Below are 19,445 nucleotides of genomic sequence, written 5' to 3' on the forward strand. Positions count from 1 at the left end.
AGCGCTCCTGCAGAATGGGGTCCATCTCGAGGGTACGGAGCCACGCCAGCCGGCGCATAGCCACCGCACAGGCCGATACCCTCGAGGCGAGTTCAAATGCGTCGTATACCGCATGGAATAGGTATAGGCGCAGTTGGGAAAGATTCGACATAAAGGTGTCGAATCGAACCCTATGGGAGTCCGGGATCACCTCCTGGAAGCCGGGAAGGTCCTTCACCATAGTCCGTAAGTATGACGAATACGAGAAGGCGTAATTAAGGACCCTCGTCGCCATCAGAGAATTCGCATAGAGGCGACGGCCAAATTTATCGAGGGTCCGACCCTCCCTCCCAGGAGGGACCGCAGCAGACACCCTTGAAGGTTGCGACCTCTTAAGCGCCGACTCCACCAGGAGCGATTGGTGCGAGAGTTGCCCCTTGTCAAACCCCTTAGGAGGAATAGTCTGGTATTTTGATTCCATCTTGGTGGGCACTACCGCGACTGTAAGAGGGGCTTCCAAATTCCGTAGAAAGGTCTGATGGAGGACCTTGTTCAGCGGGAGGCGAGGGGATTCCCGTGGGGGAGCAGGAAGATCCTGCTCCTCCAAAAATTCTTTAGTATAATGGGAACCCGCCAACAGGTCCACCCCCAAAGCCCTCGCCATATCATGCACGAACTTTGAAAAAGATGAAGTTCTTGCAGGCGGAGAGGGTGTCCGAGATCTCCCCGCCGAGCCGAAGGGAGAGGCCTCGAGGGAGTACCTCGGCTCCCTACTGGATCCCGATCCCCACGAGGCACGGTCCCGTGACCTCGAAGGGGTCGGGGACCGAGCCCGCCTGAAGGAACCCCTGGGGGAACCCCCCGGGGTGCGGGGTATCGAGGCCCGTCCCTTCCGCCCCGGCGAAGAGGCACGGGAACTCTCCCCGATCGGGGACCGCAAAAGATTTGGGTTATCGAGGCGGAGTTCCTCGACCCGTAAGGTCTCGCCCCCGGGCGGCGTCGAGCGACCGCGCCTCCGAGGCGAGGCCCGAGACCGCTTGGCCTTCTTCGGCCGGCACCTCGCCCGAGGCTTGCCCGAAGGCGAGGAGCCCCGCGAGGACCTCGAGGACGAGGTAGACGAGATCCTCCGCACCCGGCGCAGCTTGTCCCGGGACTGCACTCTACACTCAGGCTGACCCATCGAGGTCGGGTCCGAGGGGAACGCCGAGGTCGAGGCCGAGGGTGCCTCGGGAGCCGAAGCCCCGGTACCCGAGGCCGAGGTCGCCACCTGCGGGGCCGCCGAGACCGAAGCAGTCGAGGCCGAAGCCTGCTGCAGGTGCTCAATGGCCCCGGACAGCTCCGAGGCGATTAACGCCCGGAACAAGTCCTGGAATGCCGGGATCGACATCCCCGGCGGCAACACCTGTCGATGCTCCTCAGAGGGCGACCTCGGTCTCGAGTATTCCCTCGAGGCTATCGACTTGGACACCTTGGGCTGGGCGGAGGCAGACCCCCCCCGCCGTCGAGGAGCCCGAGGATGGCTTCCTGGCTGATCCTGGAGCTGAGGAGGGAAGTGGACGAGGCAACCGGCTTCGAAGGCAGCGAAGGTGAAGCAGAGGGACCCGATGCCGAGGTCGAGGTCGAGGCCGAGGTCGAGGCCGGGGCCGAAGCCGAGGCCGAACTCGAGGCCTTCCCCGTCGGGGTCTCGATGGCGAAAAGTTCCGCCATGCGGGCCTTGTGGCGTGTGAGAGCCCTTTTCTGGAAGGTGCACACTCAGCACACGATGCTGTCGGGTGTTGGGGCCCCAAGCACCTTAAACAGCACCGGTGAGGGTCTGTGATCGACAAAAGTCGGTCACACCGACCACACTTTTTAAATCCCGTTACAGGCCGGGACATGGGCCCAAAACGAGGCCGGGAACAGACGAGGTTCCTCGGCCACGGCTACCGGGAGCCCCTGGAGCGATCGGAAAAAAACACAATTTTTTTTTTTTTTTTTTTTTGAAAAATGAAAGACAAGAAAAGAAACAATAGAAAACGCAGCGACCGCGTCGAAATTCCGTACACAGCCGCGGCGACAGAAGGCAAACACGAGCACAATTTTCCACAGGGCTTCTGGCTCCGCGGATGAAATTGAACTGAGGACCACGAGGTGGGGATGCGCCCTCTAGTGGGCAAGAAGGCTAGCACATGCGTGGTGCAGTGTGCAAACTTGAAACTTCAATCAAGTTTGCTTGAAAAGCTGTCCGCGCTGGGGCTCCGTAGATGACGTCACCCACATGTGAGAATATCATGCCTGCTTGTCCTGGGATAAAATGATTTTATTTTAAATTTAGTGATCAAAATGTGTGTTTTGAGAATTTATATCTGCTGTCTATATTTTGTACTATTGGCCCCCCTTTTATTAAAGCACAATAGCGTTTTTTAGCGCAGGGAGCCTATGAGCGTCAAGAGCAGCGCTGGGCATTCAGCGCAGCTCCCTGCGCTAAAAACTGCTATTGTGGTTTAGTAAAAAGGGAGGGGGTATATATGTATGGTTGTTACTGAGGTGACAGTGCACAGAGTCATCTGCCTTGACCTCTTTGAAAAAACCCCGGAATAGGAATGATAATTAACATTTTCTCAGCGTACAGTGTGTTTTGTGGGGTTTTTTTTTATTTATTTTACTGTTGGTAGATCATTTTGACTTGGTCATTTTAAAAGTCGCTCGCAAGCCCAAAATACAGTCTTTCAATATCATCACTTATCTGAAAATGTGGTATTCCCAAAGTCCTTAGACATAGTGCTGGAACGTAGAAGCAGGAAAAAATCGGCACAGTGGAGCATAGAAACAGCACAGCAGCTAAACAGTCATCACCGCTGGCATCAAAGATTCCAAAATATCCAACAGGACCCCCTGTTTCGCTGTCAAGCTTCTTCAGGGATTTGAGCGTCAGTTAACCCGCTTCATCTCCTGTTCTGTTTTAATATATTTTTGACTAACTTTCAGAGACCAAATTCTCCTTCCCCAGGTCAGGACAGGATACTGTAACAGCAGTATACTTTACTGACCTAAGGAAAGAGGATTTGACCTCTGAAAGATAATTAAAAAATGTATTAGTCCAATAAAATGGTATCCTATTTTCCATTTTCCATTTTTTGTTTTATTTTTATTTGTTAATTTGTAAAGTGATTTGTTATTTCTCTTTTTTTCAAATTAACACCTGCTAGCTATATATTTTGTTCAGTATTGGGGGATATGCACCACTGTTTCTTCACCCCTAAACTGCACTGTTCCTTCAGTTTATAACACAAGGCAGCATGCTGAATGCTTTGCATTGCTCCGATGGTCACAGAATTCCTATGATTGTCAGAACAGCATAGAACATTAAGCCCGCCAGCCAGCGCTAAAAACCTCTTCCATGCTTTTGTAAAAAGGGGGTAGGGTAGGGAGTTTAGTTTGTGATTACTTATTCCAACGGGACTCCCATGGGAATGGAAGGCTTTGGAAGCAGGGTTCGTCCATATAATATAATATAATGGGCATGTCAGCCTTAGTAAAAGAGGGGGTTTATAAGTTAATTATCTGAACAGAAAACAAAAAAAGGGTTCCATCAAAGAGATTCTACAAGGAAAACAGCAGCGCAAACACAAAAGAAACTGTGGAATTGATGATCCTGTCAGAAGTAATTGCTGCTTTTTATGGGGACGGGCAGGGATGGAGGTAATTCCTTGCGGGGACGGGTGGGGACGGAGAGGATCCTAGCGGGGATGGGTGGGATTTCTGTCCCCGCGCAACTCTCTACCTTGAATATTCCTGATTTGAATCTCCTTATTGGCTGCCTATCTTCTTTTGTTCCACGTTGGATTCTTTGGTAGACCGCTTGCCTTGTTGTTTTGTTACAAATTAACATACATGGAGTGGAACATACTAGAGTAGTTACCCATATGTATGTATTTTTATACAAAAACCATTCACCAACAAGAAAGAATGTCCAAATATTCTATATCCAAAACAACATCCAATATATTTCAGCTCTACCTATGGTATACAACAAAAAAAGGAGAAAAGACCTCAGTGTCTAATAGGGGTTCCAAACAAACAAACTACCCACATAGACAAGCCAATCTCAAAAACTCAAGTTTGAGACTAGCAGACACATCCTCGGTCAAAAAACTCCAAGATAAGTGGTATTACATTATAATCAAAATACAATCTTTCAATATCATCACTTATCTGAAAATGTAGTATTGCCAAAGTCCTTAGACATAGTGCTGGAACGTAGAAGCAGGAAAAAAATCGGCAATGGAGCATAGAAACAGCACAGCAGCTAAACAGTCATCACCGCTGGCATCAAAGATTCCACAATATCTAACAGGGCCCCCAGTTTCGCAGTCAAGCTTCTTCAGGGATTTGAGCGTCAGTTAACCCGCTTCATCTCCTGTTCTGTTAAAGTCCTGGGCAAGTAGGTGGGAAGGGAGGGAAGGGGGGTTTTGTTCCGAGATGTTTGGTGGTCACATAGAAGAAAAATTGTGCACTGGTATGCTAATCTTTGTTTTGAATTTAAAAAAGAAAAAAAAAGAAATACAAGTGGAAATAAAGAAGTAAATAAGAAAACATATAAATGGGGGGCGGGACAGGGGCGGAGCATGGGTGGGGTGGGACAGGAGTGGGGCAGGGCCGGGGGAGCCAAGCGTATTTGGGTGCCTAGGGGCCCTCGAAGAATTAATCCTGCCTTGCTTCCAAGACTTAATGGCTGAGGGAGTTGTGACGGTTCCCCAGAAGAGAGGGAAGTAGACTGTGTATCTAAAGTTACCTTCTCTTCCACCGGTGGTAAAGTCAAAAAGACATGAGATGACGATCCATAGGACCTGTACCTGGAACCAAAGAAGTAATTTTTGCTTTCCTTTTACCCATGGTAGAAGGAGAAGATAATGGCCTGCTCCCGACTCCTAATGGGCTCCGAAGGGGCTCAAAAGGGGCGTGTCCTGCCCCTTTGGCCACGCCCCTTCGGACACATGACCACGGGCCGCGGCTCCCTGGTCTTTTTATGTGGCCTCGAAGGACCCCACCTGAAAGTGCTGGGTGCCGGATTCCTGCGGGGGCTGCCTGCCCTGATGTAAGAATGGTGCTGCTGGTGGCACTGGCTGGGCTCCCTGTTCTTTTTATGCGGCCCCGAAGGACCCCACCTGAAAGCGCTGGGTGCCGGGTTGCTGCCTGCCCTGATGTAAGAATGGTGCTGCTGGCAGCATTGGCTGGGCTCCCTCTCGCGGCTTCCTGGTCTTTTTATGAATCCCCGAAGGACCCCCACCTGAAAGCGCTAGATGCTGGATTGCCGCAGGGGCTGCCTGCCCCGATGTAAGAATGGTGCTGCTGGCGGCACTGGCTGGGCTCACTCCACATTTCAGACATTGCCTTGTTCATATCTGGCCACTTTTGCACTTTCCACTATCCCCCTCCCCCCCCCCAGCTGCTGCATGCATGTATAGGAAATCTGCCTGTCTGTTTGCAAGTCAGTGGAATGGTAGCTCTTATGACAAAATGAGTGAACTGCGAATCTAACTGAAACATCAGGAATGAGGAGCATGTTTCTTTCAATGCAAGACAAGAGAGGGAACAAAGGTAAAGTACCAGAATGAAATAAGGATGATTTTGGCCCACTCATGCCAACTTCCAGATGCAGTTTCTTCTGTTTTGCAAGGAGAAAACTTTAGAGAGGGGGAAGATGGAAGAGAATGCTCTGATTACTTTTATTGGAATGTTCTAGCCACCCTCAGGCTACATTAATGGTATTGCATCACACAACTAAAACCAAACATAAAACATAAAATCATAAAGTGTATCCCATATTAAAAAAATAGTAATATCACTTATCAAACCATATGAAAAAAGAGCTTTAATTTATTTTCAATATATTCATATTGCAAAATAGTACTGGTAAATACTCAGCCAGCAGCAGTCTCAATGTTTTTAAACTCTATCACTGGCTAAGTTAGACAGGGATATACAACGCCATGCCATGACCTGTGGTATCAGCTTTAATCAGGAATATGACAGAAAATTCACAAAAAAAAATAGCAGATTGATTATGTTGCTTAATGCTGCTAGAGTTTAAAGACTATAACAGTGGACTATAAAACTGAATATACTGTAAAAGTGGTGCAGTGCCAAGATGCGAGATATGAATGAAAGTGAGACAACCCGTTTTGCGTTCCCCATTGTAGTTCAATGGTGTTTTGGGCTCCTTGTTTCTGAGGCTTTTTCTCTACTGCTTGGTTGGTAGTAACGAATGAGCGAGCTCTAGTGATGTTGATTGGATTCTGAATGGAGTAAATGTATTGAATATGCCAATCTTCTCTATTTGTTTAGTTGAAGCACCAGCATTTATCCCAGGTGAAAGGTTTTTCTTGAAAATAATTTATTTTTAAAAATATTGCTCGTTTACTTTTTCCAAAAATACTAGGACTAGGGTCCATGCAATGAAGCTGCTATAGCAACTATTTTAGACCACAGCCATCATCCAAAGGCTGTGGTCTAAAATAGAGAATGACATGAGGAAAAAATCTGTCCCTATCACCAGATCACCGTCTCCTTCACCGCCCCATCCCCACAGCATACACCCTTCCCTCTTGCCACCTCACTGCCCTTCGGCACCCCTCGCGCGGTCCATGCATATCCCTTCTCAGCGCATTTTAAAGTTTCAGACTTGTTAAAAGCCACCAGAGTGTTCATGCAGTCGCATGCATGTGTGGACGGAAGCTTCTCCTCTGACGCAACCGGAAGTTACGTCAGAGGAGAAGCTTCTGCCCACACACTCATGTACGCTCCGATGGCTTTAAACAAATCTGAAATCTTAACACATGCCGCAAAGGTAAGGGGGAGGGAGGGAGATAGATAGATTCAGGTGGGTAGGTAGGAAAGAGGGAGGGGGCCGTGTGCAATGGGTGAATGCGCACGTTCCCTCCCTTAACTGCGGGGACAAGGCCATTCACCGCTCCACAGGGCGGTGGATGGCCTTGTCCCCGTACCTGCGGTGAGCACCTTTCCCCCTCCACCATTTTGGCAGGCTACTCACGGCTACTCGTGGCTAGCTAGGGGTAACATCCACCGTGTCATTCTCTAGTCTAAAATAGTTGCTAAAAGCAGGAAAGGATTATTACCTTGAGAAACCATAATAGGTGAAACATGTTGGCCCAATATCCCTGTATTCCGACCACTAAGCTAAGCTAAGTACTTCTATATCTTATTTATAGTTGAATAACTTAAAATAAATTATTTAAAAAAAAAAAAAAAAAAAAAAATCAAAGAATTAAGTTTAAATGGGTCCGATGAAGAAATGACACTTAAAGCCACGGACTATGAAAGTATTGAGTCCCTGGTGGTGCTGCTGAGGACTGTTACTGGATAATATTGAGGGACATAACAGATACTGTTTTAACTTATAAAACAGTTGCTTATTATTTGTTATTTATATTAAGAAACATATTGCCATTAATCCCCCTCAGAATACTTCCCCTCACTTCGAACACACTTTTCCCATCGTTCTTGCCACTTTCTGAAGCGGTTCTGGAAGTCCTCTTTTGCGAGTGTCTTTAGTTGCGCTGTTGTGGCTGCCTCAATGTCCTGAATCAATTCAAAATGTTTACCTTTCATAGTAATTTTGACTTTGGGGAAGAGCCAGAAGTTCACTTACTAAAAACTGTTTCTACACACTCCGTCAAATTAGTTCCATAACTTCTGTTCTAGAACCTGCTTCTATCCAAACTCTAATCCATTCACTGATCATCTCGCACATAGACTACTGCAATTCACTATACCATGGAATAACTCAAAAGGAAATCCATCAACTGCAACTGATTCAAAATACCACGATTAAACTCATCTATAAAGCCATGTCACCCCACTCCTTCAAGAATCACATTGGTTACCAGTCTCACATAGAACAACTTATAAAAACTCCTACTTGTCTTCAAAATTAGGATCTCCTACTCTCCTACCTTCTTAGACAAATATCTTATCTCACACACCCCTCCTAGGGCCCTTAGATCCTCTGATCAGAACTTATTGACAATTCCCTCAATCAAAGACCTATATTATACTAGAAACACCATCTTTTCCGCAATTGCCCTTTCCCTCTGGAATGCAATGCCACCGCATCTTCACTGTGAAAATTCCTTAAGCAAGTTTAAAACTAACCTCAAAACATTTCTATTCAAAGATGCATACCAACATTGCAGTTAAAAATCCTGATTAAGGGAAAATAAAAATAAATAAACAGAGAATCGCTTTTAAGAAGCGACCCCCCCCCTTTTCCCTCCTGTTTTATCCTCTCCATTTTCCCTGCCTTTTATTTTCTTAATGTAACTAAAATTTCCCTCCCCCCCGCTCCTCTTGTATCTAACCTTTCTAAATTTTGTCCTTGTCTTGGTCCTAATCTGCCCTATTTTTATTTCTATTTTATTTTTTTAAGATATTTTAAATTTTTAATATTGTAAATTGGCCAGATACCTGTGATGGTCGGTATACCAAACTATAAATAAACTTGAAACTTGAACTTGAAACTTGATAAGGTGGATGAGGACACACGGTAATGTTTTCATTTGCCGTACCAGAAACAATGTGTGACACAAAGCATTGTCAGGATGGAGGATGAAACCGTTTACCCATTTCGCATGTTTTTTTCTCCACATCCTTTCTTATATGCTCTAATAAGCCCTTATAAGAGATGTTCAAATCATCAGAAATTTCCCTAATAGTCAACTGACTGATCGAATCATTTCACTTACTCTTTCAACATTCTCTTGGGTTTTTGATATTGAAGGACATCCCAATCTCTCGTCATCTTCAACCTATCTACAACCATTACAAAATCACTCGTACCATTTGTAAACTGTCTTCATGGTCACTGCAGCATCACAATAAACTAATTTTAACATTACATAATTTCATGTTAATGCGTTCTACATGATCCATGATTTATAACAGACTTTAAAACACGCCTTTTCTCAACCGTAGCTCCCCCAATGTATTTATAGATTAACATTTCAGTGGAATATTAGCATTTGTGTGTGTTTATGCACAAATATGCAGGTATATTGCGTAATCGGCACATAAATGTTAGCGTATACTTATACAATTTATCCTCTTAGTAGCTGATTATCACATGGAAAACAATTCTATAAAAGGGCACCTATTTGGAGCCTATTCTATAAAGGAAAGAAGGTAGAGAAACTTAAGACTGAGAACTTCAAAAGTATTAGGTGTTATAAAAGATTCTGATCTTACTGTTGTCCATCAGATTAATTCCTTGGTTAAGAAATTTTTCCTTAGGCTAAGGCAATTAAGAACAATAAGATCAGTTTTACACCAGGAAAGTTTTAGTACTGTGGTACAACCTGTTTTTCTTCTATACTTGGATTATCTTAACTGTGGTTTAACAGAGAAAGAATATAAGAGATTAAAGTTACTTCAGAATACTGCAACCACATTATTTTTTTCTGTAAATCAGTTTGAGAGAGCTAGTCCACTTTTGAGGGTGTTACACTGGTTACCACTGGAAAAAAAAGAGTACAGTTTAAGATCGCTTGTATGGTTCATAAGGCTATATATGGCTAGAACTTGTATAGGTATGTGCGACGCACAAATGGAAGAAATAAATAAAATAAAAATAAATTCTAGGGGGTTAATTTCTGATGTTAATATTCTGAGACCCTTTAATAACTCAAGATTGATAATGTACATTGTTTTAATTTAAATGTCTGTCATAAACAATTATGTGTCATAAACAATTATATGAACCTACTTTTGAATATCAAATATTCAAAGTTTGAAACAGTCTATCATTAAGACTATTATCATATTATCAGTTTAGTACTGAAATCTACTCCTTAGCAAACCTAAAACGCTCAAACTAACCCTTTGTATTTCCTATTCTAAGGTAATCCGCCTATGTACTTAGTAATAGTATGACAATTCTTATGTAATCTGCCTTGAACCGCAAGGTAATGGCGGAATAGAAATCACAAATATAATGTAATGTAAGAAAAGGCATACTCAAGAGGAATTGAAAAAAAAGATATGTTTTAAAATTTGTAGAACCCAATCTGTACTGTAAACCACACTGATTCTTTGGTGACATTTTGCAGTGTATAAGAAACTGTATTGTATGGTATAATATTAACAGAGATAAAATATATGTACATATATTAGGTGTAGCCCCGTACACCACCCATATTAGGAGAGAATCATTTTTACAGCAGAGCCAGAAACTAAAAGTGGCAGGACCTCAAAAGTGGCGGGGACCTCAGATTTTTAAGGATGTGACGTGCAGTTCAGATCCGTGAAGTCCGCAAGGGAGCTGGGGGCCTGAGCTAAGCTGCAGGGAAAGCAAAGGTGGAATTGTCAATTCATGGACCTCGGATTTTTAAGGACGTGCGGTTTTAGATCCGCGAGGTCCGTAAGGTCCGTGAGGTCCGCGTTTTACCCCTTCCCCAGATGTCTTTGTATTGTGTTCAAAAGAAAAGGAAATGCATTTCTGGTTTTATTTCTACAGTGTTGAAGTACTTGTTGACCCTTGCTGTGGCTGGTGGGGATCCCCAAGCACCGCCAGCAGAGGACCTCCTCTAGAGATGGCCAGAACTCCCCTCCACCAAGCACAGCAGTCGCTGGCAACATCCATGAGCCACTGAGGTGCTAGCATCTGTGATTCTCCTAGGACAAGCAGGATGAGTCAGTCACATATGGGTGTTGTCTCAACAGCTCCCAATTTTTAGATAAGCTCTCCAGTAGCTCAGAGAGATTTTTTTTTTTTTTTCTCTGAGCACATGCAGTGCCCGGGCCCCACTGGACATGCCCAAGCCCTACCCATTTCCCCCCTGCTTCCCCAGTCTTTAGTTTCCGTCCGTTCCCTTCGGTCGGATTTTTCCACAGCTCTCCATCACCATTTTGTCTACAATCAACTTTTTCTACTTACCATCTTGAAGATGCCAGAAACATCAAAGAAATGTCCGGGATGCAGGAAAAGGATGAGTACACTGGATCCTCATGATCTGTGTGTTCGCTGCTTGGGCACAGCGCATGAGGAACAGTGTTGCTTGCACTGTGTCCGCTTGTCTCCACGGGCATGCAAGCTAAGGAAGAGGGCACTAAGAGACTTCTTGAAGCGAAGTGAGGCCCGAGAATCTTCCTCCAGCAGCTATCCTCATCGGATTGCAGCAGCGGGGGATCCACAGACGAATCCGGTAAGGAGCCTCCAGGACGCCCTGGCTCAGTCAAACACCCCCCCCCCCCCCCGCCTGCAACTAGCCTGGCAGAGAAATCTCTCCCGGAGCTCCTGCATGCTGCCGCTTACAGCCAGCCGATCGGGGTTCGCCCTCCGTCCCCCCCTCCTGAAGTCATCAGGAGCACCATCGACTTCTGCCCAAGCGGGCACATCGCTTGGGGCGTCACCCGGTCTCGCACTTACCCCCACGTGTGGACTGGAAGCGATGCCATCTCCCTGCTCCTTCACAAGCCGATCCTGCATGAAGCCACACCCCCCAGCAACGAGGGAGCAGCAAATCGAAAGGGAGCCCGGGGAGAAACCAGCCTACACGCAGCCACGCCTCCCACCAATGGAGGAGCAGCCAGCTACCGGCCTAACGCCCCCTAGCAACGGAGGAGCCAATCCCCAATCGGCCATGCCTCCCAGCAATGGAGGATCGCCGCCCAGGACCTCCCCTCCAGCACAACCAGCCAACCAGCAGCCAGACCCCCCCTCCCCAAAGAGAGAACTCATCAAGGAATCCCTCCTGATGTCAGCGGGCCGGGAGATCGCCGGGGCACGCCTCCCCGATCATCACAGGATGCCGGCTCGGCTACAAGCAGCCTGAGAACGCGGCACAAGGCGCGGCACAAGAGCGCTGCAGGGCTGAGAATCGGCACTCCCCCCCACCAGCACAATCGGCATCGGGATGCTTCCCGATCTCCCCAGTGGGAGTCCTACCGCCGCCACCACCACAATCACAGCCGCAGCAGGGGTGATAGAAGGCACAATCACCACTCCCCTGCAGGGCACAGATCCAGAGGGAGAGGCAGCAGGCGACCATACAGCACACCATCTCCCTCCAGCCCTTCTGCATCCTCACCACCGGCCAAGCGACGCAAGGACTGCTCGGAGGGAATGCCCCACCTGGAGCGTCATGCCCAGTGGGGCCCGGGCACTGCACGTGCTCAGAAAAAAAAGAAATCTCTCTGAGCTATTGGAGAGCTTATCCGAAAATTGGGAGCTGTTGGGACAACGCCCATATGTGGCTGACTATCCTGCTGTCCACGGAGAACCTACATTACAGGTAAGTAACTACACTCTCAGGGACGCTACTGCTGCCTGCCAAGCTTGGCAAAAGGGACCCCCGGCCAACTGCAAAGGAAGTCCTCAGCTGACAGCTTGGGGGTTCTCGTCAGCTAAGTATTTATATTTTATATTTACATTAGAGGCTCTGGTAGAAACCTGTTTACAAAGGATGTATTCTTCCCAATTAATAAAGTCTCTTTGCTTATTTGTAAATGGGTCTCTACAAGAGCATAATTAAATGAAATAACTATTTCTGAAGTTTATAGGCACCGGTGGGGACGGAGGGGATTCCTCATGGGGACGGGTGGGGATGGAGGGATTCCTGGCAGGGACGGGTGTGATTTCTGTCCCCACGCAACTCTCTACACTACGGTGCTCTCTTATTCTGCCCAGTAGTGTTTAATGTGGACTAAGTGAAAGCCGGGGCCTGGAGTAGAATTGGGGAGTGGGTCCGAGCTGAGAGTGTGCGCTCGCGCTGCTCTCCCTGGCCAAGTTGTGCAGTAAATAAAGCTGTATCGCAGCCCGTCTGGGGCTAAGGGCAGAGCCTCCGGAGCTAAGAGGAACGTCAGAAAATGGATAAAATAGATTCTTAAAACAGTTGCATTAGAAAAAAATGTAAAATTGAACCCTTTCTCAGGATAAAAAAAAAGTGATGAGCAATTTGTAACCCGTTATCGTATTTACCCTCCTGCTTTACACCATGTCTCACTTCTACAAACTTTGTACCGTAATTCGCCCTGTGAAGAAAGAGGCAGCATCAAGGCGTAGGCAGCCTTGGGGCGATTCCAAACGGAGCTTTGTTCAAGCGAGCACTTAGTCATAGCTAAATCCAGGTTCACGGAATGCAGGAAATACAACGGAAGACACAAGATCGCTTCAAGACCATGTAAAAAAAAAAAAAAAAAAACCCAAGAGTTTGAGATTCACAACGGCTCAGCCAGGATCAAAGACAGCACTCACGTGGCACCTCTGGAGATCAAGGGTGAACAGAGCTTTGCCTTAGGCAGGATTTTCTCGACCTGATTTGCTCCAGGAAAAGGAAAACAAGGCGTGGGGGGAGGTGGGGACGGAGAGGGTGAGCAGAGTTGATCTCGGAGGGCGGTCCTCCCTTTGACCTCGAAAACACCCCCACTGCTCTTCATGATAATAGTTACCGTGACTGCTTGCTCTGAGTTTAGAGTACCCTGGGTTAGCTTGTTTTAGATTTTCCGTGCATATCCTAAATTTTCAGTTTAACACGTAAAACATTGACAAGAAAGTTTAAAATAAATGAACTGACAATGGGCTCCTTTTACTAAGCTTCGCTAGGTTTTAGCGCGCAATTGCCGCGCCCTAAAAACGCTAGCGCACCTTAGTGAAAGGAGTCCAATGTTTTCTCCGTGCCTCCCTCATTCATGCGGTATCTTGTACCTGCTTTTTTTTTTTTTTTTTCCTGTGGATAACAACTTGATGTTAAACAAAAATACAGTCTACAGCCATACTTATTCTTCACGACTTCTACAAATCCATAAGAATTTCTCCTCAGATAGTTTTGTTCTGAAACCCTCTTTATGCCTCATTACCATGAAAGGCCTATCAAAGGGTCCCCTGCTATCACCCCAGACACATAACTCGTGTGCTTGTTTTACTGACCTTTTAGTTGCTCTGCATTGGGAAATGAGATGAGAAACACAAATTTACAGCAACAAAAGAGGAAGAAGAAATTAGGCACCGCCCTGTTCCTGGATTTCATCAAGATAGAGCTAATAAGTGGGGCACTAAAAAGAGACCAACATTTCTTAATGAGGTGAGAGTTACATGCAATAACTGTTTATAGGCGGAAACTATGTTCTCCAAAGGACTGATGGGCAGAACTATGTTCTCCAAAGGAGGACTGATGGGCAGAAGGAGAGATGCAGGCACATGTGGAAGCAGGGAAGAGGTTTGCTGGACCCAGTAGGGTACTTATCATATGTGACACCAGGGGCCCATCATTTTTTAACACCCCATCCTCTATATGAAAAACATGATTTCTAGTAATAATCCACACATTGCACAACAAGAGTGTACCTAGGAAAGAAAAGGCAGCATCTTACATACTGCAGTGAGCAGTAGAATGTCAATGAAACTAAACAAGCTAAACTTCTACAAATCGATCCTGCACAGTCAATGCTAACGGAAAACCATGTCTTTCCTACACACAGAACACAGAACACAGAAACACCCTTGCCCAGTATGGAATAAGTAATCACAAACTAAAAATAGAAATACATAGACAAAAGTTGAACTGAACCACAAAGAAGCCAGACTGCATACAATGCACCACCAGTGATGCATGTCCCCCTAATATTGTGCAAAATATAAAGATAGCAGATGTAAATTTGAAAAAAAAAAAACAATTGAGAAATAACAATCACTTTACAAATTAACAAAAATAAAACAAAAAAAAGGAAAATAAGATAATATCATCTTATTGGACTAATACATTTTTCAATTAGCTTTCAGAGGCTAAAACCTATTTCCTCAGGTCAGTAAAGTATACTGCTGATATGGTATCCTTTCCTGACCTGGGGAATGGAGTTTTGGTCTCTGAATTAGTCAAAAATGTATTAAAACGAGTCCAACAAAAGGATCTACAATACTACTTTATCCTAAAGTAAAAAAAATTAAATAAATCGACAATTTTTTTTGCTACCTTTGTCATCTCTGGTTTCTCCTTTCCTTATCTTCTCATCACTCCCTTCCATTCACTGTCTACTTTCTCTCTCTGCCCCTTTCATATGGCATCTTCTCTCCTTCTATTCCCCTTCCAGAAACTGCCTGCATCCCCCTTCCATCTCTCCCTCCACCCCCATTGGTCTGGCATCCATCTTCTTCCCTTCCCTCCCCTCCCCCATAGTCCTGCATTTCACTTTCTCCTCTTCCTTCCCTCGTCTTCCTACTCAATTTATTTTTTGCAACTGTCTAGATTAAATTCTTTCTTATTATCTAGTCCACAATTTCCCTCTTTTCACTGTTACCTACAGCTTGCCACCTCTTTCCCTCACCCCCTCTAGTATTTCACAAACTCTAAACTTTTCCCCCCATCCAGGATGTGCCCTTTTTTATTTCCTCCTTCCATCATATGCCCTCTTTCTCTACACCTCCCATCCAGCATCTTTTCTTCTCTGTCCTCTCCACTTCCATCCAATCTCTGCTCCCCTCTCTCTCTCTCTCTCCCATTCCCACTTCCATCCAGCATCTGCTCCCACCTTCTCCCTCCCCTCCCCAATAACATCCATCTGCCCCTTCTCTCTCTCCATCTACCCCACTTCCATCAGCATCTGCTCCATCTCTCTCCCTCCAACACAATTCCTTCCAGTATCCATCCCCCTTCTTTCTCGCTCCCTCTCACTGTACCCCGCTTCACTGTAAATTTAAGTGCATCCATCGTAGGACCTTCCTGCACCTCCCTGAGACTGTAGCTCTAACCTGGAACAAGAAAGTGACGGAGGGGATGGACCAGCATCTGCGGGGCTGTGCAGGAAAGTTCCATGATGGCTGAATTTAAAGTTTACTGCTGCTGCTGGTTCGGGAAAGCAGCAACGGCAGAATAGGACAGGAGGTCCCGGACCTGATGTGCTGGCTATGCACCCACTTAGAGCATGTACCTGGGGCAGACCCCCACCTCCACTCCTTGGTACACCATTGGCTGGACCAGGACAATAAGCCCTTTTCCTTTACTGGGACGGGGAGGAACTGACAGGAAAAGATGTGTAGATCCAGAGAGGAGGGATGGATGTGTAACTATGGGGGGAAATACAGGAACTGTATTATGGTGCATGTGTTTCCAGTGGCTGGTATGATTAATTCAGTATCAATGTTGTAGGTTTTCTGTAGCCTAGGACCCATATGCTCAAAACTCACCATGGCTTTAACGATCAACACTACACCAGTTTTAACTGGTTTAGTGTCAAATTATTTTACCTACTGATGCACATAGTAGCTCCCCGTGGTCTTTTCTGTGCTTCCTAGCAGCCTCCGACTCGGCTATGCAAATTGTTATGTACCCATATTCATGTGAACAGAGTACTGTTTTAAGATGTAGATTTATTTATTTAAAATTATTTATAACCTGCCTTTCCACAAATATAGGTAAGGAACAAAATAACAAACAAAATATTCTGAAAACAAACACAAAACAGCAGTATGTACAAAATATAAAACAAAAGAATTAAACATTCTTAGAGCCGAGCCAAAAATAAAGTTCCCTGTTGAGGGTTTAATGAATGGAACCCCTGGCTCGCAATGTGCAAACCTGCAGTGCAGAGAGCTTATCTTAGACATGTATACAGAGTGTGTAATGGACTGAAGCTCCCAGGGGGTTTTGCTGCAGCCTATGACTGTAATCCACCCTTATCTCCAGTGTTGCCAGTTGGGCGATTTTCCTGCCCAATTGGGCTAGTTTTTTAAGCCTGACAACGGGAAATAAAGGACTTGGGTGGGAGGCGGGTTTGGGGGGCTATTTTTTTTCTCTAATTGGGCTATTTTGGGCGAGGGTTTGTTGATTTTTTTTCATTGGTTCTGCTGCAGCGCCACGGGCCAATCACAAATTACCTTAGGAACTCTTAGGTTGTTTCTGATTGGTCCATTGTGTCCTAGATGAACCAATGAAAATTCACGAATTTCGTCAAATTCAGTCCGGCGCTGCGGGAACAGCAGCAGTCATCCTGAGCTGTGAGCTGAGCAAGCACGCATTAAGAGCACGGCTTATGTTGCTGCTGATGCACGTGCAGGCTTAGAGTGGGACTTGGAGACATTGGAGGGAAAGCTGCAGAGCCAGTGGCAGGTTGCCAATGAAATCAGCATCGCTTCATGGAGAGATGGTAGGAGACGCTGGCTGGGGAGTGATGGGGTATAAATGCTGGCTCGGGAGATAGGAGTCTAATAAATGTTGGCTGGAAGGAGACAGGGATGAGAGGGATGCTGGCTGGCTGGTGGAGGGTACAGGGATGAGATGTTGATGGGGGGTTGTATAGCTTGCTGGGGTGTACAGGGACAAGAGAGATGCTGGCTGGGGATGAGATGATGACTGGGGGGTATACAGCTGGCTGGGGGGTATAGGGAAGATGTTAGATGCTGGCTGGAGGTGGGGGTACAGGGATGAGATGCTGACTGGGGGGGTATAAAGCTTGCTGGGGTGGACTGGGTGCAGAGCTGGACAGGAAGGAAGGAGGGCTGGGTGCATAGCAGGGCACTTGAATATAAACCCCCAGTTTTTATTTGAAGCAACCTTTTCCCCCCCTTTTTTGGGAGAAAAATGTTGCCTCGGTTTATATTTGGATAGGTTTATACAGTAAATGTATCTGAATATCTGGTCAGGTCCAAGTAAGTGGGAGTTTAACCAGGCTTGCTTCCACCCAGTTAACTCTTGTGAAAATTGATCCCATTGATAGCAAAATAACACAAAATCAATATACTACAAAATCTGCAGAAAATTAGCTATTTTATACCAATACTTTATATTTATAGCCAGATTTTCCCAGCTGGAGATGTAGAGTTGGATGGCAATTCTATAGTTTGGTGCCTCCTCTTAGGTGCTACAAAGGGGCATGCTTACTGTACTGCCATTTTGATAATGGTTTCAGGAAGTACCTAAGTCATTGGCACCAGAAGTTAGGCATGCCTACAGGCAACAGGTTGATGACTGGCGTAAGTGGGTGCAATACATACAACTGATATCATTCTCTACGAGGGGGTACTAGAAAGTTCTCAGCCTAACCAACCAGCTTCCTAAATTCTGAGCGTTATTTTGCCACTGTAGCTGAAAAAAGTGTTATTTTATTTTGTTGAGTACCAATTGCAGAAACAAAATTCTATGTTTTTTTACATTATTTCAAATCATTGATTGAACTATATTCACGTCATTCTCTTCTTAACTGGGCTGAAAACTTTCCAGCACCCCCTCATAAGTTGTGTGTAGCACTTGGCGACATGCCTATGACATATCCATACTCTGTTCACATGTATTCCAGCTCCCCCCAGTCCCCCCGCGAAAGTTGCACACATGGAGGGCATTTTCGATATGATGTCTAAATCCGATTTTGCATGTTTTCCAGAAATCCAGTAATGAACATGACTGTTTTCAAAACAGGAAAATGTCCTAACTTTTTCTTTCAAAAATGGCCATTTCTTAAATGTGTTTGTGCTCAGTGTGTATCTATCTTTTTGAACCAGAAACACCAAAGAAATGCCTGGGATGCAGGAAAAGGATGAGTACACTGGATCTGGGTCCAGTGCATGAGGACCAGTGTTGCTTGCATTGTGCCCGCCTGTCTCTGCGCACACGCAAGCTAAAGAAAAAGGCACTGAAAGACTTCATGAAGAGAAGTGAGGCCCGAGAATCTTCAGCAGCAGTGGGGTATCCACAACCGCCCTGGCTCAGCTACTCCCCCTGCCTGCACCCGGCCCGGCAGAGAAACCTCTCCCGGAGTCCCTGCATGCCGCCGTGTACAGCCAGCCCTTGCAGGCAGCCGATTGGGGTTTTGCCCTCCAGCCCGAGAGATCTCTCCCGGAGTCCCTGCATGCTGCCGCGTATAGCCAGCCCCTGCAGGCAGTTGATCGGTGTTTTGCCCTCCAGCCCGAGAGATCTCTCCCGGAGTCCCTGCATGCTGCCGCGTACAGCCAGCCCCTGCAGGCAGCTGATCGGGGTTCACCCTCCAGCCCCAAAGGTAAGTCCTATCTGCTTGCTTTTGGGAAACTTCTGATAATCTCCTGCGAAGTTCTTCTTCTTCCTCCTCCCAATCTGAACAAAAGGAGAAAGAAAGTCCCATGCTTCTTTCCATCTGGGGGACCTGCAGACCTCTCCCACCTCCCTGAAATCCCCCCCCCCCCCCCAGGAGGACTCTCATGTCGGGAAGAACCTTGACAGCACCAGGAGTCTGCCTTTGAGAACTCCATTAAGCTCCAGAGCTCAGCCATGTGCAGCGCAGTGGGCAATCAATCCCAGAAGTGTCCCTCCTCCCTGCCTCAACAACCAGCCATGATGGAAATCGCTGGCAACCAATTGCAGCACAGACTTTCCCTTCCTCCCCGGCAACAGGGGCAGTCCCGGGGAACTCTTCACAGAGTGGGGGTGTTGATGTCATCAGTGATGCGGCATGTCAGACCACTTCTCCCCAAAGGTGGGGGTTTGAAACTGCTCAGCCTCAGGAGCTGT

General features: G+C 46.3%; 1 protein-coding gene across 9 annotated transcripts in view; it reads right to left on the reverse strand.

The window, feature by feature from the left end:
• Positions 1-14,033, reverse strand: part of LOC117345822 (ly6/PLAUR domain-containing protein 3-like) — a 92,046-nt gene extending 78,013 nt beyond the window's left edge. The window contains exons 1-2 of one of the 9 annotated variants that reach the window (XM_033915004.1): positions 13,901-14,001; positions 5,569-5,742 (exon numbers count right to left, since the gene is read on the reverse strand). Coding sequence is in view for 2 of the 9 variants with exons in the window: in XM_033915001.1 (XP_033770892.1) it covers positions 13,901-14,000 (100 nt within the window). In the remaining 7 variants the exon portion in view is untranslated. Of the gene's footprint in view, positions 1-5,568; positions 5,743-8,723; positions 8,841-12,994; positions 13,149-13,228; positions 13,364-13,900 lie in introns of those variants that run through there. The other 8 variants (XM_033915003.1, XM_033915005.1, XM_033915002.1 and 5 more) reach the window with 8 other exon arrangements.
• Positions 14,034-19,445: the final 5,412 nt, after the last annotated feature.

The sequence above is a fragment of the Geotrypetes seraphini genome, chromosome 11 (assembly GCF_902459505.1).
Source record: "Geotrypetes seraphini chromosome 11, aGeoSer1.1, whole genome shotgun sequence".
Classification (NCBI taxonomy): Eukaryota; Metazoa; Chordata; class Amphibia; order Gymnophiona; family Dermophiidae; genus Geotrypetes; species Geotrypetes seraphini.